Genomic DNA, 24,914 nt, shown 5'->3' on the forward strand with positions numbered 1-24,914 from the left:
GGCAACTAACAACACTTGAAAAATGCAAAATCGTTGAAAAAGTCGGGCTTACTTTTTACGTCCAATTTTTTTTGTGAAAAAGGTCTGGGTTAAAATTTTGACTTGGAATTCACTGAAAGCTAACCATTGATAACCTAAGTAGAACGTTGATTCTCAATAAAATATTAGTTTTCCGTTAATTATATAGCTTTTCTAATAGCACGGAATCAAAGTGGCTTTTATCGTAACCAATTTGGATTCGAATAACTCATTAACTATGAATCCTAAGTGGATGCACTTAGGAGCGCTTTAATTGCTTGAAGGTGGATTGACACGAGTTGGTGGTGCAGGTTTTCCAAAAAAAAAAAAACTACGGAAATAAACGGTCACCTTGGGAGCCCGAGTTACCCATTAAAAAATGGGTCAAATGGCGTTTCGTATGAGATGGTTTGACTAACTAACAAACTAAAAATAATTCATGGTTTTGCCCGGCTGTCTCCAACCAATCGAAACAGCTCGCAACACTTCTCCTGATGGCCCTTGTCTTGCTGGATATAAAAACTAGAGCGATATCTGATGAAATAAGATCATAAAAGACTATTTCCTAAACTCAAAGACCACATTCATCAACGACAGAACTAGGTGCATTTCACACCAGCTGGGCAGAGCAAAAACGTTAAATGTTAGCAACCAGAAGCCCAAACGGGGGCAGAATTTAAAGACACAGGAGCAACAGGTATTCCACTCACCTCATCCATCTTCCATTGTTAAAAAAAAACAAATTCCATTTTTCTATTTCGGAAGATCAAGATAACATAAAGTTTACTATTTATCTGATTTCCATCAGATTCCGCAAAAATCAAATGGGCAGAAAGCTGTATTGGACAAATAATAATCAATTTATTCAAACGTATCGTGTCGAAAAACCTGCATGAGCGACACGGACAAGCGCAAGATGGCAGCGTGCCACGGTAGTTAACGTGGCCTACTATCGGAAAGGCGATCACGCTATCGATCAGTTTAGTACAAGATTATCGATGACATGGAGAACGCCATTGGTCAAGGTGATATCACGCACGGCAATACACGGCGTGTTGATTCCTGAATGACTGATTCCTACGCAATTCGCGTCGCGGCGGACTGTCAAGACTTGGCCGTCGAAGGTGAACAGGTGATCGCCATCGATCAATCCAGACACGAACCATGTACCTCGAACGACATGGCGCCTCAATATTTCTGATAAAGGAAATTTTGATTAAGCAGAACGTATCAAAAAAATATTCTAGGTCAAAAAAGAAGGGGAAGCTTTATTACCTGTCAATTTAGACGGACTCGAACCGACAAGTAATGCGTCCAGCACTGGGCCATCAGCTGGTAGGAATGCAGTCAACGATACAGATTCTAAAAAAAAAATCATTAATGGTATGCTAGTTGGCATTTTTTTGGCAAAAGGTTAATGCAAAAACATGATTACTGTTCGTAAAAGCTGGATCTGCTACACTTTGCAGCATGGAAAAGGCAGTTTGTAAGGCAGGTGTCCATTTGACAACCGAATAAAAATCTCCCAAAGGTGGAAGAAGTACGGAACGAACGACATGGACCACCCCGTTAGACGCCAGTTCATCCAAATTAGAAATTTGGCTGCCAGATGCGGTGTACCACTATTTAGAAATAGAAATAGAATAACTTGTTTATGCATCCGTGGGCTAGTAAACAAATGAATCCACTTACGCTGGCCCATCCGTCCGTGTAAAAATTGATGTGAATAGGACGATTTTCGTACAGGGATGGCAGTTTCTCGTCGTTGATCAACTGACGTCGGGTCGCGTTAGCCTGGACGATGTGGTACGAAAGGATTTGCCTCAGTAGAACCGGGTCGTCGATGATATGGTCGAAGATCTCCTTAGGTAGGGCCTGCCACGCCTGGTTATCAGGTGCAAACACCGTCCACGGGCCTTGAACGAAAATGTGGTCGTTGTGAACGCGGATAGGGGGACACACAAACGAGAAAAAAAGAGAAACTCGACGCTGTCTAACGTCTAACTCGATCACCTTGGCGAGTAAGAGTGTCCATCAAATGGCTGCGTTCAAGCAGCGCTAGAAATGTCGACGCTCCCAAACTCTGCAGAATGGCTATTACATTGTCCTCGGTTTGCCACGTCAGCTTCACAGCGTGCGCAAAGTTGTCGATGTTGACTAACAACTCGAGTGGAATGCTACACACCCAGCGGGAGGTTTCGGTTTAGTCCGCATAGATGAAAAAACAAATAAAAAAAAGACGATTATTCCGCCATTATTTTTATGTATGTTACATGGTGAATTGGTGTTGAAGTCTAATAAAAAAAAAAAACGAAAACAGTTTTCTTCCATACTTGGCTTCGGTTAGCGATTGGTCCGACTCCTCGATGAACGGCACAACCACAACATCGGTGTCGAAAGTGTTTTGGTCAATTTCGTTGGTTCGGATCGATGGGTCGTACTCGAAACTTGCCAGGAGATCTTCTTCCGAAACTCTTCGAAGGCTAATACTATGATTGGATTTAATATTCTCGACATGCTGGCCTTCACCGGACGACAGCCGTTGCTTGAGAGTGGGGCAAGAATCCATCAAGTGCGGACGATCCATCAGCCCGTCGATGATATGCACGACTCCGTAATCGGTCTCAATGTTGGCTCGCAACACTTCCACTCCGTTGGCTGTTTTTATTGCAGATGTTTTTGCGGTTAAGCGTAAAGAAAGAAAAAGCAAAACAATGGCACGTAAAGTACAGAAATTATACAAGGCTGCGTCATCAATCATGCGAGTATTGCGCAACGAAACAAAAGAAGACGCAGCGAAAGCATGTTGGGCAAAAAATGCTGCTTTAGGCATTATTTTAGAACACAACGAAAAATGGTGTCTTTTGTTTGAAGAAACAAGGGGAAACCTTTCTTTTGTGCCCTGGTCTCAAATGGATATGTCCCCACTGAACTGACATCCCACGGCCCTTTTGTCTCCGCATTCCTCTATTCTAACTGTTTCACATAATTTGATGAGGCTTTTCTGTGAACGTGGAGAAACGGACGCCCGCTAATACTTGTCACCTATCAAGCCTGTGCAATCACGAATTATTGAGCAGCTCTACGACAACGTCACCTTGAAGTCTTTCACGAACTGATTAAGGATATAATCACGAGTGTAAAGAAAACTCTCGGTGGACGTTTCTCTTTGCCCTTTTTTCTTCTCCTCTTTTCTAGAGCCTATCGTAGTAATGTCTGCTTTTTGATGGTCGCCATTACAAATAGGAAAAGAAGATGCAAAAAGGAGCGCTGCAACAAGGAGGTCGACTCCTTGAAACTTGGAGGGATTATTTATTTATTTTTTTGCGCGTCTGTGTGCGCGCATGCCGGGTTCAAACTGGGCACGACGTCGACTTTTTTTTTTTTTTTTTTCTCACATTGAATAATAGACAAACCTTGGAAATCAGCCAGGAAAAAAAAAACTCTCTTTCACGTCGACTATCTCATCCTACGACTGTCGACGATAAGCGAGGCTACGCGGAGCTATATAAACTGTATGCCATATTTCGGTATAGAATAAAAAACGAAGTAGCATTTCACGATATTAAAAGAAAAGGCTGGCTGCACGGAGATTGAAGCTTTTCATGTCTGGGTCAAAGAAGACTTGAGCTTTTTTTTTTTTTTTTGCTAATTCAGTCCATTGTAGCCCATCATCGTTTTATGGTTAGATGCGTAGAATAGACGTTCAAAATTCCCCACTTTCGCGCGCGCGCACGAGGCTTCGTTCAAAAAAGAGACTATATAAATGCTATAACGGACTCTATCGATATAGAAAGCATTTTATCACAGCGATAGACCAAAAGATGCTAGGGCCATTTCGGCGCTGTATAAAGTCATAGCCATAATATTACCTTCTTTGGCGCAGATGAACACTGGCGAGTCCTCGAGTGACATGGCCACATCTTCCATCCTGTCGGAGAGCATCAATCGGCCGAGGACAGTGTGAGATCTATTGACATAAACAATTTCATCAAAATATTCACTCTAGGCAAAAATATATATACGGCTGATAGCCATATACAAGAGGGCCAACTTAACACATGCAAAGAAGAGTTAGCCAAATTTAGCCGGCCCCCACCACTTACCGCACGATTTGCCGGATACATTCAGGGTCTCTGAGAGCTGTTGCTGATAGCGAAATGTTGAGACTGTTTAGGTAAGCGTCGGATGGTGCGAACATGCTGTAGATTGAGCGCTGAAGATCCAAACCGATCACAACAGCGGCTGTTACAAATTGATCGTAGGTAATCGTCCTTTGTTTCATAGCCCGTCCGTCTCTTCCATCCTGTTGTTCTTGTTGCTGTTGCCATTGAGCGTAAGCGGCGGGAAAATTCTCTGGGCTTTTTTCAAATAATTCCAATAAATGCGGATCTGGCGGAGCTGGTGGTTGCGGTCCCTCTCCGGGTGGCGGCGGAGCAGGCGCTTTCAGCTGGATGCCTATCGTCGAAGGTGGCCGCGGTTCTGACGTTCTCTTCAAGCTCTGACTGTGTGGTACAGGTGGTCCTTCAGGTTCTTTTAACACACGTAATTGAAACGTTAAACCGCGAGCCGTAACGACCGTTTTGCTGAGTATAGAAAAGAAACTAGCAATTATCGATAAATCTGTCTTCCGGACGGTACCACTTTTGTCGGTTGACGATGAGAAGAGTTTTGTAAAGAATTTCGATGGGACAAAGAACAGAAAAAAAAAATTCATGCGGCAATTTTAACAGCCCACTGAATCGGCTACTTACCTTGGATATCAAAGTCACGGTATATCCATCTAACGGTTAATGCCAATAAATCAAACGCGCTTAGCTGCAAACGGAGCTGACCTCATTAGAACTCTAATCCTTGGATAAGTTATGGTTATGTAGGGTTTCTTTTCTTTTTTTTTTTTCTACAAGAGATCATAAATATTGATCAAGTGGACAAGGCGGCAGAGAATGTAGCTTCAAATTGTTGTCGATTTTTTTTTCTCTCTCTGTCTGCCAGAAACTTAAAACGGCAATGGGCGGCGAGAAAATAATAAAAAAAAAAAGAAGAGGGAAACGGATTAGGCGCCAGGCGTCTGCACGAAGCCGCACGCAATCTGCTGCGCCCGTGAAATTGACGAATCCATAATCAAGGACGTGTTGAAAAGCGAATACAAACCCAACTAAAGGCCGAATAAACACATTTTTTTTTTGTAAAGGAAAGCAAAAGAAACGAAATAAAGTAAATAAATTTGTGAGAAATGATGACTGAGAAGAGCCATTTGAAACGTGATGTCGTCATTGGCGGCGACGTTTAACTCTTGGCGCTATCAGAATCTGAGGGAATGTTTACGAGAAAACATTCTGACAATAAGCGAGAAAAGGAAAGGAGTTGTGTGCGCTTAGATTTCGTGCTAGTCCTCCGGTTGCCCACCCTGACATCGTCGCGTCCTGACGGGTCTGTTAATGCGCATTTATTCACGCAACACGCGTGCAGCGAGTGAGAAGTGGGGCCCGCTCAAATGGTGGAATGCCAAAGAGGACAGACCAATGAAGAACGTATGGCCACGATGCTGGCATTATGCACACGTACGACTCACATTTCGATTGCTTGTTTGCCTCACGGACTCACGTTGCGGAACCGCGACCGTCCCGCGGGCAAGGTCCTTCATTTTCGCTGACGTCACGCAAAGACGACCGTCGTTTTTTTTTTTCTACAAACGACAACAGCGAAAAATAAAAGGGAAACCAGAAAACGAAAATGCTTAAGTCTAGAAGCCCAAGCCGAAATTTCCCTGGAAAAAAAAAAAAAATACCACAACAAAAGTATAGGGAAGAAGGTATTTTCGCTTATCAGTTGGTGGGCATCTCTAAAAGGGGTGCGGAAGACTCAGGTATTTCGGCTGGGCCTCTCTTTCCGCATGAAAAAAATTGATTTACAAGAAAACTTAAGTGAATTTGCTTTGGCTCGAATACTTTGAACTGTGCGGGGTCTGGCTAATCGGCAAAGAAACGTTTCGTAACTCCCTCAGCAATTCAACATAAAGTGCAAATGCATGTAATTGATTGTCGTTTACCTCTAAGTTTTTCACGTAGAATTCCTCCATCGATAGGTTCGTTTAATAACGTAAAGACGAAGCAGCAGAACCAGAAGAGCTTCATCTTGTTCACGTGCCAGATGACGAGGGAAATTTTTGTTTTCCCGTAAAAATACGCGAATGGAATCCGGAATCGAGGAGGAAAACTGTACCGATCGCGTAAACTGGTTGATGGTGACTGCGCTGTTTCGCTGTCACTGATTTTGCTGTCGAGGTTGTTATTGACCAAACGAGGAAACGAGCCCAGAGGGGAGATAAAAATCAGTTTGAGGAGGCCCTTGAAAATAAAAATCTGCGATACGATGCTGTTTCTTTAAAAAAAAAATTTGTAAAAACAAGAAGAAGAAGAAGAAAGAGGGGTGCAGCAATACCAGAATTTGTGTGTTCGTCGATGACTGTCTTCGTCTGTTCGCGCGAGCTGAGAGAGATGCTGGAGACTAAGCAGAGCCACGAAGTGCACTGACGCGATTTGTTTGTTTGCCTCTGGTCAAAAACCTGCTGCTGCCGCTGCTGCTCTTGGCGGACGGTGCCAGCTGCAAGGGGAATCAACGGCACATGTATGACTCCGAGGAGCCGCGTTTACACGGCCAAACTCGTTGCTGGAATCCTCCCAGCAAGAGATGAAGAAGGAACAACAAGGCACTGGTTCCAAAAATACATGGGGTCTGTTCCAAGAATTATACGCGTGTTTTTGTTGTATAGGTCGGTGATGTTTTTTTTTGTTGTTTTTTTTTCATTTATTCAAATTAGCTACACGCAAATGACTCGATGGCCCGTGACCCCCCACTGAATCTCTCGTCTCTTGAACTTGTCTCTTTCGGCTATTTCGAAAGTAATTAGAAATGCAGCACGACGGGATAGTGGAGCCTACAATCCAACAAATAAAATTCTCCGAGTTGTGGTACATCTGAGAGAAAAAGGTGAGTTGGCACTATTGTTTAATCGTCATTCATTTTGGCTTTGCTCGTAAAGCGATTATGCATACGTTCGCGAAATGTTTTGTTTCTGTTAATAATCTTGTTACATGCATTTTTTTTTTCAAAGAATGCTGAGGCTCGTCCTTTTGTTTAGTTAACGTTTTCACGGCCAACTCCGTGACGAGGGAAAGTCAAACGCTTTGTCTTTGGAATTTCACGCCCATGTGGGCAGCGCCGCAACAGCCCTCGAAAAATCATGATCTAGCGATTCAAGTTTGTTCCGCTTTTGTTAAGAGTGCACATTTGAAAAATAAACAAAGAAAAAGTGAAAAATCTGTTTTAAAACTAGAAAATATTCCGCATGCCTGTCTCTCTCTCTCTCGCTCTTTTTTTTCGTGACGATTCAAAATGACCGCCGGCGCGGAACTATTCTGGTTGGGAATGGTCGATCGTGCGGTGATCATTTCGACTATGTAATTCTTCTTTTATATTTTTTTATTCGTCTTTCTATTTTTGCCTTCGAGTCTTCATGATTCATAGCTCCTTTTGAAGAGTCGTGTACGAAGGTCGTAAACCTCTTCGTCGATGTGCAGTTCTAATGTAACCCATCCATCACTTGCATACATTTTTATCGTCTGGAAGTTGAATATAATATTACGTTATCAAACTTTACACTGGGATTGATGGAGTTGTCTAGCCATCTACTGAGTAGGTGTTGAAGTTGGTTTCGCTCTTACTCTCTTTGGCTGTTTCATTGAACGTTTATGTTTTTTGTTTTTTTTTTCACCTCTTGCCAATCAGCGCAAACAGTTTGAGAGGGGCGTGGTAGACATCGTTTGATAAAAAAGAAACATAAAAATCGCAAGGCTCGAGTTGATTGGAACGTGATTGGGTCTGGATTTCGAGTTGTAGGAAAGTTGGAGTTAATCAGTTGGAAAACTTCAAAAAGGGAAAAGTGAATCGGATTATAATGTCTTTTGGAAATTTCAAATCTAATTGTTGAGCGTGATTCACTGAACAGGCGCTAGAATCAGCCTGGCTGACAAGTCAATTTCTATTCAGGATGTTATAGCCTGATTATCCGTCGGTGGGCGACATGGCCAAAACGGACAATTCTATCCCAACTGGCTGTAAATAAGTGGCTCACCTTACCGAGATAAACGAAGATTGTTGGGCAGTGTCCAATTGGAGTATGACGAACGAAATTACGACTTCAGCTGTCCGCAGATGAAGTAAAGTGTAACGAAAAGCGCAAAGAAGTTACCCTGTCCTGCACTTGATAGACCCGTCAATTGACCAACAGCGTCCTGGGTGTTTTTTTGTGTTTTCTTTTTCCTGGAACGAATCTTTTTTCCTTGAAAGTCTACTGATTAACTACGAGCAATTGAGCGCAGCACTACGATGTTTCCGGTTTTTACACTTTCACTTAGTGAAACAGAGACTTATACCAAAGCTGAACTGCTCAGCTGCACTGCACGTGTCATTTAGTTCGCTTTTGTAGGTAAGGCTTAAAAGTAGGGACTGGGTGATGAAACAATGTGACTAAAAGAAAAGCGACCATCATGGATTTTACATCCCCCTCCCACAATTGCAGAATTTTTTTACCCAACAAACTGGAAATTACCGGAATGATGAACAAAATGGGCTGGGGAAAGAAACACAAAAAAGGGAACAACAATAAAAGAAAAAAAATCAGTGCAGATAGGATAATGGAGAAAACAATCACTTGGGGCAGTAAAATAAGAAAGGCATTAACCCAATAACCGCCTGAAATGGGACATTTACCGTGATATTACTTACTTGTCGGTTAAGTAAATTAAATCTAGTTCGGTTAACGGCCACTTCCTTCTACAACATACCCAGATTCACTAAACTCTACAACGTTAATAAGACAAAATAATAAGAAATAATAATTTTAAAAGTCAACTTATTAACAAAGTCTGCGAATCAAGTTATTAATTATATTATTGCATGTGTTATAATATACATGGTTGCTAAAAACATACAAATATCGTCTCAAATGCGGATCCGAGAAGAGTCGAACCTCGGAAATCTGGATAGAAGACCACAATCATTATCAATACGCCATGACATAGCTGTAAGTCAATTAATAGCGACCCCTATTTTAGCAGGTGTCGATCAAAGACAAATTCGATTTGCATGTGCGGTCCTGGTACAGTGTTTATTAACCCTCCACTTGTAATTCATTGTCCCGTGTTTCATTCGCGCTTCCTCAAAATTCCAAAACCCTTCCATGTCCTCCCACCCCTCCCACGATACCCCCCCCCCTCTCCATGCCATTACTTCTTTCCAACTATGTACATGCTTCACATCATTTTTCGTGGGAACGGAAAACTCTACACGTCGCTCAACAACGCGTTTGACTGTTCTCTACACCTCAACACTCTCCAAACGGGCATGCATCAATTCTCCGTCATTGGATATGCTTCAATACTTCGCAATTGGATATGCTTCAATCCTTCAATACTTCGCCTAATATGAAGGCAAAAGAGCTAAAAACGACACGGAGGCATTACCATATTCAAAAAACAATACGACACGTATGGCACCTACACAAGAACTCGATACGTTTACAGACGATCCTCGGTCTAGTAGTACCGTCCACTACAGCATAAAAATAGAGTCCGCTAACTTGATGGAGAACTGGTAGCTTGTAGGATGTTCGTTAGACTTCTATCTCCAACAAGGTGGGGCAGGCAGCCAATTATCGAGCAACGACCCTCTTCAATACCCGCAACCCTTTTTTTTTTTTTTTTTTTTTTACATATAATGTATAATAGCAACTTATAATGAAACAGCGAATGTCTGCAGTAGCAGGTTTCTTATTAATGTATGTCTATAGCCAGCAAACTTCCCTCCGTCGATATAGGTAATTACCACGAGCGAAGAAGAAGATGGAAATCACAGATGGTTCATCAAAGGCAAATATGTTTAGCTTGCCAATATTCTTTAAACTTAGCTTGCCAATCTGCATGACTTTAACGTCACAGTCTGATTACTGGTTTTAGCCAGTTTGGTGGTGACCGCATGCAACATCACGACTCGTCCTTGCGGTGGCGTGCATGTCAGCTGATCAATTTACGTTTGTGGTCAGGCAAAATGTGAAGGTTTCTTGGAATTTGCATCAAAACAAAATTGGCACGCTTATAATCACCAGGGAGAATTCTAACAGCGTTAGCTTTTTACAACATCGTTTATCACGCAACCTTATATCTTAGATCCATACAGCCCTATCAATCGCAACAAATTCTTAATTGTTTACAATAGCCACCACATGATGTTACGTAACGTTCAATACGTAAGATAGCATTAAAAACATATTATATAATGTTATTTAACCAGACCAATAGTTTTTTAAAGTTTGATTTTATTAAACTACTTAATTGTTTATTAGAAAATTCCATACTCGTAGTCGTGATTGACATCTTCGTGCTCCAAGTGGCGAGTTTGTATCTTATCCCGAGGATAATTGGTAATGCCGTTATAAACCTTATTTTTTAAAATGAAAATGGATCTACGCACATTAAAAACTACTTAGCAGTTGCTATGTTAATAAGGATACTAATTACCAATTTAAATGCTCAATTAAAACAGTAAATATTGATCAAAATGCAAACAGCACTAGTCCCTTTTCCACTTGTCGATACCTCGAAGCTGTTTAAAATCTTGCTCAGTCCTCATGCCCTCGGTCTAACGTAACATATGTAGCTCATTTTTATTGGAATGGTTCCCGTGTCAACTAAGAAAACTAGCAGCTCAGCACAGTAGTAGTGAAGAATGAACCACCAAACGCTATAACCATATTGCATGCGCAGTTTCACGCGAAATAGAAGGGCTGTATAGCCCGGTGGCCAATTCGCACTTTTCATCGTTTTTCTTTTACTGTCAACCTACAACCAGAAGGCGATTACAAACCTCCTCCGTGATCACGTAAGAGAAAACGGGACCATGTATTCTTTTTCCGTTGAAAACCATCCAGAAGAAAAAAAAATGGTACACTTAGCCGGTAGATGGCCCTAGTTCCACATTTGGGGAATTCAATAACAAAGTGAAAATATACCAGCGGCTAGCAAAAAGACGAGACTCTGCGCTCGAGTATCGTGATTGAATTACGAAAGAGAAAGAAAAAAGGGAAGGCAAACAAAACAAAAAAATGAACTTCCGTTCGACTTATCAATCCAGTTAGACTGCTTGGCGTTATTGGATACAAGCAACCAGTATCCTTATACCTTTGCTGCTTTTTCCTTGTCCCAATCGCCAAAGTTTTCTCGTTCTTGATTTTTTGTTTGATGTTTCCTTTTGATACTCTCTCTCTTAAAATCTGTTTTCGTCTTTGATTTCGCTGACGGCGACAGAAGAAACGAAATTACAGATAGCGCCTCGCAGCTATTAAACGATCCTCTCTCTTGTTTTTTTCTTTTCCTAACGGAAATTTTTCTTCTTCTTTCGCATCGCCCGGAAAAAAATAAAAGAACAACGGCCCAGGTAAATACAACGTTGCCTTTTTAATAATTTTTTTTCTTTTCTCAGTTTGGCAGTTGGCTACCTGCAAAAGAATGGACTTTGCAGCCGCAGGTAGGAAGGAGGTACAAATTGGTTTCTGCGCTGCGTTCCGATGAGGTTCAGTCACCCCTCAGCATTGGCCAGAAGAAGAAGACGCTTTGAAACGGACCGTTTCTGAGTACGATTTAGCCCGTGTTTCATTTGTTTGTTCTCGCCTTCTTATCATCCGTCGTCGGTCGTGTTTTCAAGACGTTCCGCGTTCATTCGGTTTCGTGACTTGGTGTAACAGCCGTTCGTTAGTTGCTTTAGTGTCAACCGGAATAACCACAAACTTGAGAACAACAACAAAACCTGCCTAGACGTTTATCATTTGTTTTGTTATCCGTTGCCGAACGTTGGGTGTTACCTCGTCAAGTTTCCGTGATATTTCCATCGAAAGGTGAGAGTGACCACTTTTTAAACAATCGTGCTTTCGCCCTACCCCCCTGTTTTCGACCTGTCCATGTGGATGGAAAAACCTCGAGTCACGATCTGTGTGTAATATGAGAGAGTGCGACCGGTTTAGCGTTTCCATTTGTCTGCAATTTGAATAATGCCAAAGAAGGGCGTATTCCTATTCGATTTATCGGTTTGCGGAATGTCTTTTCGGATTTCTTTTTCCGTTTTTTTGTTTTGTTTTTTGCAACCATTGCTTTTACTCCTTGTTAGACAAGGAATCGATCACCGGCGTGAAATTTTGATCACGAACTTCCCGACGTAGAAGGAAAAAAAAATGTCTTTTCCTTTTTTAAAACTTTATCTTGCAATTTTGAGCTCTGCAATTTCACTCTCTCTACTTAAAAAAATAAAAACGATATCCTTCCGGCTATTCCGGCCAGGTGCCATTTTCTTTCGAGTATGACGAGGCTGTGGAATTGAAACGCTTCGACTAGCCGCATGTGTTTTTGTTGCCCATTTGATTTCAAAGCCTCGTACACAAGCAAGCTGTTATCTAAAGAGGGTATCTTAACTCCGCCGTAACACCTACATTTAAAAAATGTCGCTCCAATAGCAAGATGTTACTCTTGCGTGACCAGCATCTCAAGCCAATTCTCAGTGCTCGCTGTTAACAGCCACATGAATAAGATTTCTCTTTACTTTTCCCCCCTACTGATTAAAACCGTACCTTTTTTTAAATGTTGTACAGCATCTGGTTGCATCCAGCTAGTCGTATACGCAATCATTTGTTTTTTGTTTTTTTTCCTACTCTCTACATTGGGAATTTTCGACGTGTGAGTTCAACTGCCTCGAGTAGTTTGTTGCTGCCCAGACAATAAAAGGGGGGCGGATCTGGCGATCTTTTCGCGGAACTGTTAACCTTTTTTGTTCTGTTGAAACGAAAGTTTTTCTCTAAGGCAAACTACTCCTCCTGCGCCAAGCTTACCCAGCCTTCCATTAGACAGGTATCCATCAAAATCATAGGCACAAACGGTTCAACGTTATCGACCTTGAGATCCAAACTGTCTGGCATGTCAGTTATGTCAAATGGACATTTAAAAAATTATCTAAATTTTAAAACCTTAGGCTTAAAAAAAAAATGGAAAAACACAAAACTTGAATCAAATTTTTATGACTTGCGTTCGTCTGTTACCAACCGCATTTTTTCCGTGCGTTTATTTCCACCTTTTTTTACTGCTATTTTAGCCTTATAAACAACAGATATAACAATAAGAGGAACAAGGCATTGCAACAATCGACGGGAAATGGTTTTTATTCTTTCAAACTTTTTTTTTAACGTCTTTCAACAACAAGCGATGAACGAAACTCCGATGATAACGATCAAATTGTCGGTTTTTGTTCTCTACTTCCTCGTCGTTTATTTTCGAAATGAACGATCGAGAATCGGCAAGATATTTCCAGCCAGTTTGTCCTTGCAGCGATTAAGACAATGTCGAAACAAAACGACCGTAACGAACGCCGAATTCTTTCTTTTACTATTCTTTAAAGAAATTCGTCATTTCCTTCCTGTTGTAGTACGTGCTGAACGGGTAGGAAAAAAAAACATAAAGGACACACATAGCGACCGAATGACCTGACCTGCTAACTCTGAACATTATGATTTCTCTGCATGCAAACTGCGACGTCTATTTTTAAAATTCCGTTTCTTTTGAACGCGTAATGCTCGGCTTTGTTCTTTATTACACGTTAGATAACTCCCTCCATTCGATATCATATAACTTGTATTCTAGAACCGCTATGTAGTTAACATTGCTCACCAGACGGTTTTTCTCAAAGCAAGTTGAACTCTAGGCAAAGTTCTTCATGACATTCGTCGACGTCGACGTGTACGTCAGAGAAAAACATTTCTTTTTTTTTTTTCTTTCCCAAGCAGTAAACATTGTGCGCAATAACAAACGCTGGGATTTTTTTCCTAAATGCTGACGTCTTTGGAAAAACAAAAAAACATGTAGAAACCAACACATGCCATTTGGTCTTGCGTCTAAAAGGACCGCAGGCAGAGCAGCAGGTCAGGTAGCGGTGGCTTTCACGGGGGGTAACATGTTTTTTATTTTAAAAATCCACCAAACAAAATTCTCGGGAGTTGGAAGGACAACAAGATGAACCGGTAATATATACATTTTTTTTTTTTTTTCTGAAGATGAAATCAACAATTACGTACACAGCCAATACGATTGACGAAAAAAACCCCAACTTGATAACCATGAGGGTCTACAGACAAGTTGAGGCACCCGACAATTTTTTATCTTTCTCTTCTATCTTCTTTTTCTTTTTTGACAAACTTGACGCCCTGAGTAACGGGAGCGTGTTCAGAAGCAATTGCTGGTAGCTACACGTTCTTGAAAGATAGCAGCGAAACCACATGCGGCACAAACTCGCATCGCTGTCTTCTTTTTTTCGCCAATGATTTAGCACGTCGTCTTTCTCCGCTTACTAGATCGCACGGTCAGTCTACTGCTTTCAAAGTTCTTTTTTAACGCATGATCGTGTTCTGTACACACTGACCGACCGTTGCACTCGCCAGTTGTTCATGTATAAACAAGTAACGGACGTTAGACTTGCATTTAAGGCCTCTGTAAATACTCAAAGCTTGACAAAATGTTAAAACAGCCTCGTTTTAGATTTCACGTTTACGTCATTTACACGAGAGTCTTTGACTATCAAACAGAGGAGACAGGGAAATTAATCTTTTGCCAAACTGTCGGGATTTACGCCGCACGCAGACGGGCTTCGAGTAACCGGATCGTATAGAAAAAGATTGAAAGATCATCCTTGTCAAAGCCTCGTGCGTGATCTTGCCTGTTGAAGGTTACCTTCCCACGACATTGTTTAACTTTTTGGTTTACGTGTGTTTTTAGTTTGCTGTGCAGTGCATAGAAACTCACATCTTCCGTGACATTTTTCGCCATCTGACGGTTACTAAACATGTGTTTTCTTTCTCTCTCTCTCTCATTCTAAGAATAACTATGCGTATAATTTTTTATCGGCGGATGTGTCTATTTAGGCCCACGAATAAAATAAAACGCAGCCCTGTGAATCCGATCTATTTCGTAAGGTTTTTTTTTTTGCTTTAAACACAAACTTTTGAACTGGAAACATTTCCCACCTTGTATTGAGCCGTGAAGTTGTTGTTCCGTCTAGCGCATCTGTTTCCACACGTCTGCAACGATCGGGCGAATAATTTGTCCGCGTTCAAACATTTTTTCCCCGTTTATACCTTAGCTTGCTGCTGACGCTAAGATCATCCCAACTTGCTCGAGAACTCACGTAAGAAAAAAAAAAAGATAACACAAGGAAGCAGTAAATTAAACGTGGCTGTTGCCCTTTTGTTGTTCGAGTACCACGAGGAACTATATTACTGTTATTCTTGTTTTTCTTTATGGCACCTGTTAAGCGTGACTCGCATTCCGTCATTTGGTTCGCTACATTTAACACAATAGATAAAGTCAGCGAATTTGTGGATTTTATCGTTAACTTTCCTCTTTTAGGGGAAACCAATAGGGCATTTTTCTTTTTTTATCGAATCGCTAAATCTACCGCATTTCGATAATTGGCCGAGTACGAATCTCCCACGTTGTAGCGGCTACGTAAAGGTAATGTTGTAACGTGAAATCAAAGTTCGTGCCAAAAACTCCATCGCCAACCCATACTTTTTTTTTGTCTTATTTATGCGCCTGTTACACAGACACGCACGCCCAAAATATAACGATGACGTAAGAAACGGGTGTGGAACTAAAAAAAAAAAAAGGCCGACTGAACGAATCTGGCACGCACGTCCGGTATCAGCGTGACGGTCGTGGTGCCGGTCAATATTGTACGGCCTCATCCTCATCCTTTTTTTTTTTTTTTTTTTAGAAGATATTGAATACACTCTACACTTACACACCGACACGCATACGATACAGAAAGATTGGGGATTTTAAAATTAAGCTGTGCCACGCTTAGCTGTTACGACCTGTTTATTTTGAACGCGTTTAGGTGCCAGAAACGAAGCGGGGGAAAAACAAATGAATACATCCATGCCAACTGGAGGAAAACTTTGTGAAGTTTTTCCTGGTATTTCGTGTACAGATTTGGCCCCGAAAAAAAAAAATTAGAGCCTATACTGATTATTTTGTAGGCTTTGTTTCTGTACAATTGTAGAAACATCTCGTTTTGGACATCCTGTACATTTCCTGGTCTATTTCTGTGATAAGTGAACCGCCCTAGAGCCCAGATAAGAATCTGTTTATTCTCTGTTTTTCCTCGCTTGTTTTAAAGATCTTTTGTGTCTAATTAGAAACTCGGGTTTACACTCGGTTTTAAGTCGACAATTATCAACAGATCCTTATCTGTTGATGGTTTTCCCTTAAAGTACCGAGTCATCACCATTTACAAGAAGCTATGGTCTGTTTCTTGGTAAAAGAAACATGGAAAGAGACAGATGAGAGCCTCAAACGATAGAGTTGAAAGAAACCTTGATGACAAGACAAAAGAGAATTTATTTCTGGTAAATGTCTTTAGAAAGTGTCGTGGAGAAAAGATCCATAGTCGGCACGCTTCTCGTATTTGTGCGCACCAGGTGTAAACGATACCTGAAAAAAAAAAAAAAAATAGCGAGAAGAAAAAGGAGAAAGTTTTCTTCTGAGGTTCTTCTTCACTCTCTTAAATTATTTGAATCGTTTTCTATTAAAGAGGTGCTCAGAAAAGAAGTAGGATGCGGCCGCGTGAAGAGAAAACAATTTCTAGTTATCAGTCGGCCATCATCAGACCTCAAAATGGTAAATAAAACACGAAAGACAAAAAAAAGAGGAAAGAGTTTTGTAGACGTTCATCTTTTTTTTTCAGCTCTCACGAGATCAGGGAAAAGCAGGACGTGCGAAATACAAACACACACGGCGTGTGGCTCCAATTTGAGTGTCTCATTAAAAGAAAAAAACGCAGCGCACCTACTTGTATTTTATGATTATGGAGTTTTTCTTTTTAAGACCTTCCTTTATGTATATTGTTTTCCCTTTTTTTTCATTTTGGCTTTCGCAACTCTATGGAAAAGAGAGAAAGAGATGAATGCAGCAATTGAGAAAACGAGAGTTTCGGTGGGCGGTTTCGATTTCTCCCCGCATCGGTCGCACGTAATTCACCCAGCGTTTTCCGTCACGGAATGTTTCGTGCGGTTTGCTGATGAATCGATGACGTTGCTTATTTTTGCGGTGGTAGCATTGCGTTAGCCGGATGTATCTCTAGCCTCTCCCCCCCACCCCCCACTATTTAAAATCCCCAAGATAAGTCCCACAAAAAAAAATGTTTTCAATGATTTTCTTTCACCGACAACCGGGTTCCGATCACTTGGCAAGGATGTGTCGAAATCTGATGGGCGTGAGCCTCATTTTTTTCTTACAATCCTTGTGAAAAAAAAAAAAAGAAACCCTCCTTCCGTAGGAGGATAAAAGAGATTTGTTTACATCTTATCCATCGCTGTTATCTCATCTATGGCACTTATTTTTCAAAAGATTTTTTGAATGACGCATCATCCTCCCAGCCGGCGTTCGTTAATTAGCGGGTTCTTTGGGCGTCGTCGGTCAACACTTTCACGGGAATTCGGTAGCTCAGCGTTGTTTTGTAAAATTGTTTGTTTCCATTCAGCCTCCTCCGTCAGAACGTACACGTCAACTCCTCTGCACTGTGCCCGTTAGCAGAGGGGGTGAGACTGGAAGTAAGCGTACACAACTACAACTATTCTGGGGTCCTTTTTTTGCATGTGGGAACAGACTGTTTATTTGACTTGAAGCGAAACCAGGACTCGACCTCCCGCTGTTACACCTCCAAACCTCAGCAATCATGGCTGTTAGCATTTCCGGTGTGACACACATATCGGGCCCATCGAATATCGGAACGTGTTTTGTTATCTCTTTCCTTCCTTTTTTTCTTTTTTTTTTTTTGCGTCAGACTAAATAAACGCTCCCGAGCGGCGGTCGATTAGAACGTTTCCGAAAAAGTCGATAGTGATTGTATGCTCGGTTGATGACGGTGTCGTTCAGTGGTGCGCACGAACGCTCACGATCCGTTTCGGGCACCGAGTGTACGACTCTTGAACGTCATTCGCCTCAATGGGAAATAACGTATTAGCAGAATAAATGATGACTTACCAGCAGAGTTTTTCACATCAATTTCAGTCAGCGTGACAAGTAATTGTCACGCAACACCAGATAAGAATGGTGACATTGTTTCAATCCTATTGTCTTTTGTCTATATTCCAAAGGAGGGGCTCTTATTCTTCTTCTTTCTCAGCATTTTTTCAGGAACTACCGTTTCGGGACTATTCGTTCGTGACACGCGGACAATCTGTCGATCTGAACTTAAATTGAAATTTTTCGTATTTAAACTTCTATTTTTTCTTTTGGTTCATAAAACAGCAAGTGGTCAGAACAAAAAGAGGGGGAAGGCTCACTAGAAAATGCTGAGAATCACTTTTGATCGAAAAAAATAACGAGTCTTTAACCTCCCCCGCTGTGTTTTTAGCCTGACCTCTTCTTTCTAAAACCCTCTTCTGTTCCCATCCGTTGGATAATGACCGACTGTAAAGCCCTACACTCGTAAGAAACACGAAAACGTCTTCTATTACAAGGAAATGGTCGTTTTTCCATCGCCGTTATCTCAAACTCATTAAAGTCTTTTGAGTGAGGGTTACATTCCAACTTTGACATGGAGAAAACTAAGCGCCAGGTATATACTTTTGAATTTGATGTGTACCTTTTTGGAAATAAAAAAAAAAAAAGACACGCCAGCGATTTTCTTATTCTCGCTTTCATTGTTGCCTTTGTTTTCTCTCTGGCATTCACGTGAGAGGGAGAAATCTGTTGGGTCTTTTTTAGAGAGGGGATCTGTTTAGATTTTTTTACGTTGGTGGGCGGGGCTCCTGGGCTTGGGTGTCTATGTGGGGGCCATATACTTCTCCTTGGCTGGCCAAAAGCCCGCCTAACACACAAACACACAACTCACAAATACAAGTACGGATATACAGACTCCAGTCATTCGGTTCACAGGTCTCTAGCCGGAGAGTTGTCGTTGACTTTCACTCTCGACTTGTTCGCCAAACAATTCCAGTTAAAGTTGTTTTTTAATTGGCCTTTTTGTTTGTTATTTATACGTGTGGCTCTTTTTGTGAACGTGTCTCTCCGAAGCTGACTTGCTGTATTGTTATAACACAAGCGAGAACAACAATCTGTTGCATTGAAGGAATTTAAAAACGTGCAACATGGAGAATCGAGGTAGGATCCGCTCAGTGGATCGTAAAATATTTTCTTCTCAAAAACTCTTTTTCGGTTGCATTCTTTTTTGGGTTTTGTAGAAGGCAACACAATTTATCTCTTTTTGTTTTGTGTTATTCGTTCCGGTGTTTGAACGGGCTTCCAAAATTTCCTAACAATACGTGGATGGCATTCGAAATGTCTATTTTGCCTTGAGATATACGCTGCGCATTTACAATGCCCGGCAATGGTTCACATTATTGAAAGTGTTTGTTAAGCTACCAGCATCTTCGTAATGGCGAGGGTTTTATTATTTGTGTGCGAAATCAAATGATTCGCAAAAAAATTTCTATACGAACGTGTTTTCCCCTCGCAACAGTTGGTCCATTCCCGTGAAAGTTTGTTTTGCCACTTTTAATCTGAGAGAAAATCCCTTTCGTTTTTTTCTGGGGTGGGGACAAAAAGGATTGTGGACTTCACCTGTTGGAAACATGTGTGAGTTTCTTTATTCTGTTTGAGCGACACCGCAACATACGCTCGGGTTCCTTAATTTCTGTAGCATGGCTTGCTTTCACTCGTTGTGGTCAAGGAAGGAATCGAACCGAAAGAAAAACAAATCCAGTTCGATAAGCATCTAACTGGAAACTCAAAGAAAGTTTCGCACAATGGAAAACGAGAGTGAAAGACATTTGTAAGAATAGGTATACAAAAAAGGAAGCTAACTTTTAAAATCACGTTAATCGCAGGCTTTATACCTTGATCTTGCCTCCCGAACCAATAGTTTAATTCCATATAAGCATCGGAAAAAAAAAGAAAGAAAGGAACCCGTAGAAACAAGACGGCCATCGTCCAGCGTTCGGTCCATATCTGATCAGCCATATCGGGTCACTTCAAGGCTAGTCTTTCCATCTAGTTTTTTCTTTGGCCTGCCCAAATGACAGCTGCTAACAATAAATCAAGGAGAGGAATTGAAGTGATTTCACACTCTAATGCCGATGCAGCAACGGATATTTTAAATCATCAGCTCTACTTCTTTTGGTGTATAAGCATCTTCTTAAGAAGGCCATCTTTTTCATGTCGAGAAACGAGTCAAAAGACTTGGCCGAATCGAACGCACTCGAACGATTCGACCGCTCAATCACGCATCCTGCCAGAAACGGATGATAAGAGACACGGAGAATATGTTGTTGACGACCGACTGTGAAATGTCGAATCAAAGAGGCTCTGAACGAAAAGGAATCTCAGCCAGAGTTCGATGGACTTGGAATATTTAATGCTCCTCAGCGTTGTCGCTTGCGTCGTGAATTTTAATTTCCCGAAGTCTCGGTTGCTGTGCCATCGGTTTCATTGCTGGCGGGAAGCTGCAACAGATCGTTCACACAAATGAGTTTCTACTTAAAAAAAAAAGGGAAGCGATATGGTTGCTCGATTTTCTCTCGGGAAAGAAAATCCTGGAATTTGATGATTCGAAATTGGGAAGAATGTTTTTAATGATGGAATCTATCGGATAATAAGCTGTCTTTTAAAATTCGGTGATTCAGAGGGTAAGATTGACATACTGTAGGAACATGGGAGAAAGTCTGGGTATAAGAAACTCTCTCTATTTTTCTCATCGCACCTGTCTTCTTCTTTTACTGTTCTTGGTCATGATGTCCAATTGCAAAGAATTCCGTTTCGACAGCGGTTTGTCAGGTCGTGAAACGATGCTAGGAGTAGAAGCAAAAAGCGTGCGGCGATCTGTTCGGCCAGCGAACTAATCTCGTCCGAAGAAAAACATGATGCATTAAGCCATATCGAGGATGTTTTACATTTTTATGATTTCTTAAATCAAAGAATAGGCTGTCAGTGCTTTAACACGCCAGAGATACATTGTTTTTTTAGAAATATCAAAAAGGACCAAATTTTAATATCGATCAACGTATGCATTCAATATGCGCACCCAGCATGGCTCCCCTAGTCCATGCATGTTTTACTCGTCTTGAATAAATTTCCAAAACACGTAAAACACAATTGTTAAAGCGCACATTCAAATGTATCTAACATTCGTCATCGCAGGCGTGATTTACAAAAGTACAATGCCTTCTGTTTACGTAAGGTCATTTGAATAATCCATTATTCGATACGAAGCTTTTGACTGTCACGAAGCCACACTACTGAGAGAGAAATGGGGATGTTTTGGGGCTCGGTCTCCAAATGCCTTTCTCTGCGCATGAATGCATGAATGCGATGCGCTCTTGCTTTGCATTGTCTTCGTGCGTAGATTTGGCAGGTAAAAGCGCCCGTCAGCCTGTTAGCAGTTTCCTAGTTAGAAAACTTGCCGTGACCGGTCATTTTGGTCATTTCAAAGTGAACTGTAACAGCGTACAGACATGTGGAATACGCAGCGGAAGCAAGATCAGGACAAACGTCGAAATTCTATTTGGCAAATAGTGGCTTTCTTTGAATGTCGAAAAGATGGTATATATATATATTTCATTAAAGCCATTATTTTTATTTGGTATTTTAGTTCCTTGTGTGGCGTTTAGCTTTGAAGCAGACTTTATTCTGACACATTCTTCCTTGCCCCACATAACCCGTTATGCTTTAATTTTGCTCTACTCTTACGTGTGTCTGTATCCATGTGTGTGGTATTTACAGAAAAACACAGCGGTCGAATGATTCCCGAACCGGACTACAATGAGGACGATCGGCCGAATTATCGCCGTATCTACAACAATTTCAATAACAACAACAACATCAACGACAACATGAAAGGTGTCGTTATGGATAAAGAAGGACTCGTCGTTCCACGAAAGCCCCCCAATCCGTGCATCACATCGATGGAACGCCGTGATCTTCATCGCGAACTCGCGTTTCACCAGAAAACGTGAGTGTTCGACAGACGGCAATAGACAAATGTGCAAAATTAAATTAACGACGTCACGACGAAACAGTCGTATTGATTTGAACGTGCAGAAGACCTTGCTAGTCGATGCCTAGCGATGTGTACTCTGCCCCGTCAACAACGCTAATGCGATTTACTAACATGACGTGTATTGTTTGTTTTGTTTGTCTTACATTTTATGGTTACGTTTGCTGTTTCATGGCGAAATGATTAGCGGAAAGGCGGTGCTGAATCAAAAAAGCGAACTGCAAAAAGCTTTGCAGAAACAGCGAGAAGTTCAGACCCGAAAAGAGGTTGAAAAGGAACGTCAGTCTACGCGTTCAGCCCTGGAAATCACCCTAGAAAAACGTGCCCAACGCTTAGAAGAGGTGCGTTTTCTTTTCATAATTAAGTCATATATGATTGATTAAATGTTTTAAAATTCAATCATGCCAAGAAAGGCAAAGCCACTCGTCAATTTTTGTGACATCTGTACGTCAGGATGTTTCAATGCCTGACGCAATTTTTGATTCCAGTTTGATTTCTAATAGAAAAGAAGTTGCTATACATTCGAGATTTAGATTCGCTGCTTTAAAAACTTTTTCTTTCCTGTTATTGACGTGTCGTTTTTTTTTATTTAGTTGGAGCGTGGTTTCTCCACCAACGAGTCCAAGCAGCAGCCAAAGTCACCAGAATCCACCAACGAGTTTCTTCGGATGCACGCCAAGCTGCGTGGACGAGTGGAACGTACCGCAGCTATGCCTTAAGCAATGCTTGTGAATCACGAAAAAGAAAAGACAAACTGGATTATTATTATTTTTTTGGTTAAACCCGATATGTTACCTGGAGTGGATAAATTATAAGAGAAAAAAAAACACCGAGTAAAAAAAAAATGGTTTCATTTAAACGATAAGGCTTAATCGTGTAAATCTAAAAGTCATTCGTGAACATGTTGCATTCGTATTTCATTAAAAACAGTCCCATTCAATTTCTTCAGTTTTTTTTTTATTTTCACTGTTCGTGTAATATCCACAGGTTCCGTTGCGTGAGTGATCTTGCATTTAGCGTGAAGTTGTTCACTCTTTGAATTCTCTTCTAGCTTTACACCGTTATCAGCTAGCAAACAGAATGATGACTTGACTGTGACTATATATCCTTTCTTGGTCGTTCTTTTCGTTACGCTTTTCGTTTCAATGTCGACGCAGTCTGCTTCACGCATGACTACGGAATACCGATCATACCTTGTACATGATTTTCATTTCATTTCAGTTTTTTATGTATAATACACAATCGCAATGAAAATAATCGCATTTAGACGTTGTTCCTTTTCAAATTCAAGGGAAAGTGCGGTGGACTTTTGCACCTTTAGAAATTTGAGTTTTTTGTTTGAAAATGGAATTGAACCCCGAAACAACCCTGAAATATAGCGAATTAGGTCACTGCCTATGAGAGTTATGTTCTACTGGTTGAAAATGATTGTTCTGAAATTGATGCGGGGCACCATGGAAAAGACTTGTGATTTGCGATTAATTCCCCCATAGTGCGATTATGTCAAAAATACACCGCAAAAAATTCCAAATGACTATCATAATAGATACTTCTTTTGCCAAGTAGAACATGGCGAAATCACGTGAAATTGGCTTTAAGCGTTGTGTAGCTTTAACCGCAATTTTTGTTTTTAACCTAAATTTAGATGCCTTCTCTGTCCCGACCGATGGGCTGTAATGACTTGTTGCTTTAAAGCGAACGAAATGTTCCACGTACATACGCCGTCTGGAGAAGGACGAAACAATAGGCTTCAAAGGACATAAATCAAAATCCTAGACGGCCGTTTTAAGTAATATGATCGCTATCGTTTTTCAGCTTACGAAGGTTGTCTCATTGCTGGGTAAACAGCGTCCTCGAAAATGCCAAGTCTGCCATAATCGTCCAAAGTGAAAAAGGCTATTCAACTTCAAGGCAAGTAATGCCAAAAGTTTTCTCAATAGTTATTACTCACGATGCAATTGAAAAACCATTTTTCTTTATTGTTACTTCACTTTTAATACCTTAAAAGAATTCCTTCTTGTTACACGATAAATTGCGTGGGGATCTGCATCAGCATTGTCACGAACTATATAAAATTATGCAATCATAAACTACCGGAATGCCACTAATGCATTCTTGATTGATAGCATCACAAGCGAAAAGATGTATTCACGTTTTGAGCACATGCAGATGCGCATTTTAACGCAATATGTATTCGACGAAAATGAATTATCGAATAAACAATCTACTCATCAAGCGTCGCATTTAAGCGCCCCTATTACCACGACCTGATTTAGTTTGCCAGAAAATGAGAAGCAATCGGTTAAATTAGAACATTAAAAAAGTCACTCGTATGACACTATACGGGCCCTGAAAATCCAATTTAAATACCTTTTAAGAAAAGAAACTCTTACGTGTTTGCTATCGCCAACTTTCTAGTCGATTAGAATTTGTGTACTGAATTCAAAATTAGCGTCTGCGCGCTTGTTTCATGAATTTAAAAGGGGTGTGGAATGGAGAGCGCTGTCAAAAGATGATTTGAAATGAATTAGATAACAGATTTCTTTCTTGAAAAGTCCACGAGCGTAATATCGAATTACCGAAATATCGTACGCATTCAATCACGTGATCTTCTTGTTTTTTACTGCCACCCCACTTTTCCTATAATTGTTTGTATGGATTCGGGGATTAGGCTTCATGGACGCATATTGTAATTCAAGAGCTGACAAACTAAATTTAGGTTCGTTTTCTGATGAGTGTCCAAGAAG

The 24,914-nt window shown here is 40.9% G+C and overlaps 2 protein-coding genes and 1 long non-coding RNA gene across 5 annotated transcripts; 2 read left to right on the top strand and 1 right to left on the bottom strand.

Moving 5' to 3' along the window:
- Window positions 1-859: 859 nt before the first annotated feature.
- On the bottom strand, window positions 860-13,042 carry LOC130696184 (transforming growth factor-beta-induced protein ig-h3-like). Its single transcript, XM_057519268.1, has 11 exons — window positions 12,956-13,042; window positions 6,463-6,528; window positions 6,071-6,368; window positions 4,125-4,551; window positions 3,891-3,988; window positions 2,352-2,676; window positions 2,032-2,195; window positions 1,711-1,934; window positions 1,454-1,640; window positions 1,294-1,380; window positions 860-1,215 (listed from the first exon to the last, which is right to left on the bottom strand). Exons 1-11 carry the CDS (start codon window positions 13,040-13,042, stop codon window positions 995-997), a joined length of 2,184 nt encoding a protein of 727 aa, XP_057375251.1. The 3' UTR covers window positions 860-994.
- Window positions 11,840-23,424, top strand: LOC130695625 (actin-associated protein FAM107A-like). 3 transcript variants are annotated; one of them, XM_059497575.1, is made up of 4 exons: window positions 11,840-11,971; window positions 21,894-22,122; window positions 22,355-22,508; window positions 22,761-23,424. In XM_059497575.1, exons 2-4 carry the CDS (start codon window positions 21,911-21,913, stop codon window positions 22,884-22,886), a joined length of 492 nt encoding a protein of 163 aa, XP_059353558.1. In that variant the 5' UTR covers window positions 11,840-11,971; window positions 21,894-21,910; the 3' UTR covers window positions 22,887-23,424. The 3 variants fall into 3 exon arrangements, with proteins under 3 accessions (XP_059353558.1, XP_057374782.1, XP_057374774.1); XM_057518799.2 differs by lacking the exon at window positions 11,840-11,971 and adding an exon at window positions 19,133-19,277; XM_057518791.2 differs by lacking the exon at window positions 11,840-11,971 and adding an exon at window positions 21,392-21,713.
- Window positions 16,483-16,818, top strand: LOC132088141 (uncharacterized). The gene is made up of 2 exons (XR_009421400.1): window positions 16,483-16,519; window positions 16,707-16,818. It is a non-coding gene; the product is annotated as an uncharacterized LOC132088141 (long non-coding RNA).
- Window positions 23,425-24,914: the final 1,490 nt, after the last annotated feature.

The sequence above is a fragment of the Daphnia carinata genome, chromosome 1 (genome assembly GCF_022539665.2).
Source record: "Daphnia carinata strain CSIRO-1 chromosome 1, CSIRO_AGI_Dcar_HiC_V3, whole genome shotgun sequence".
NCBI classification, from domain to species: Eukaryota; Metazoa; Arthropoda; class Branchiopoda; order Diplostraca; family Daphniidae; genus Daphnia; species Daphnia carinata.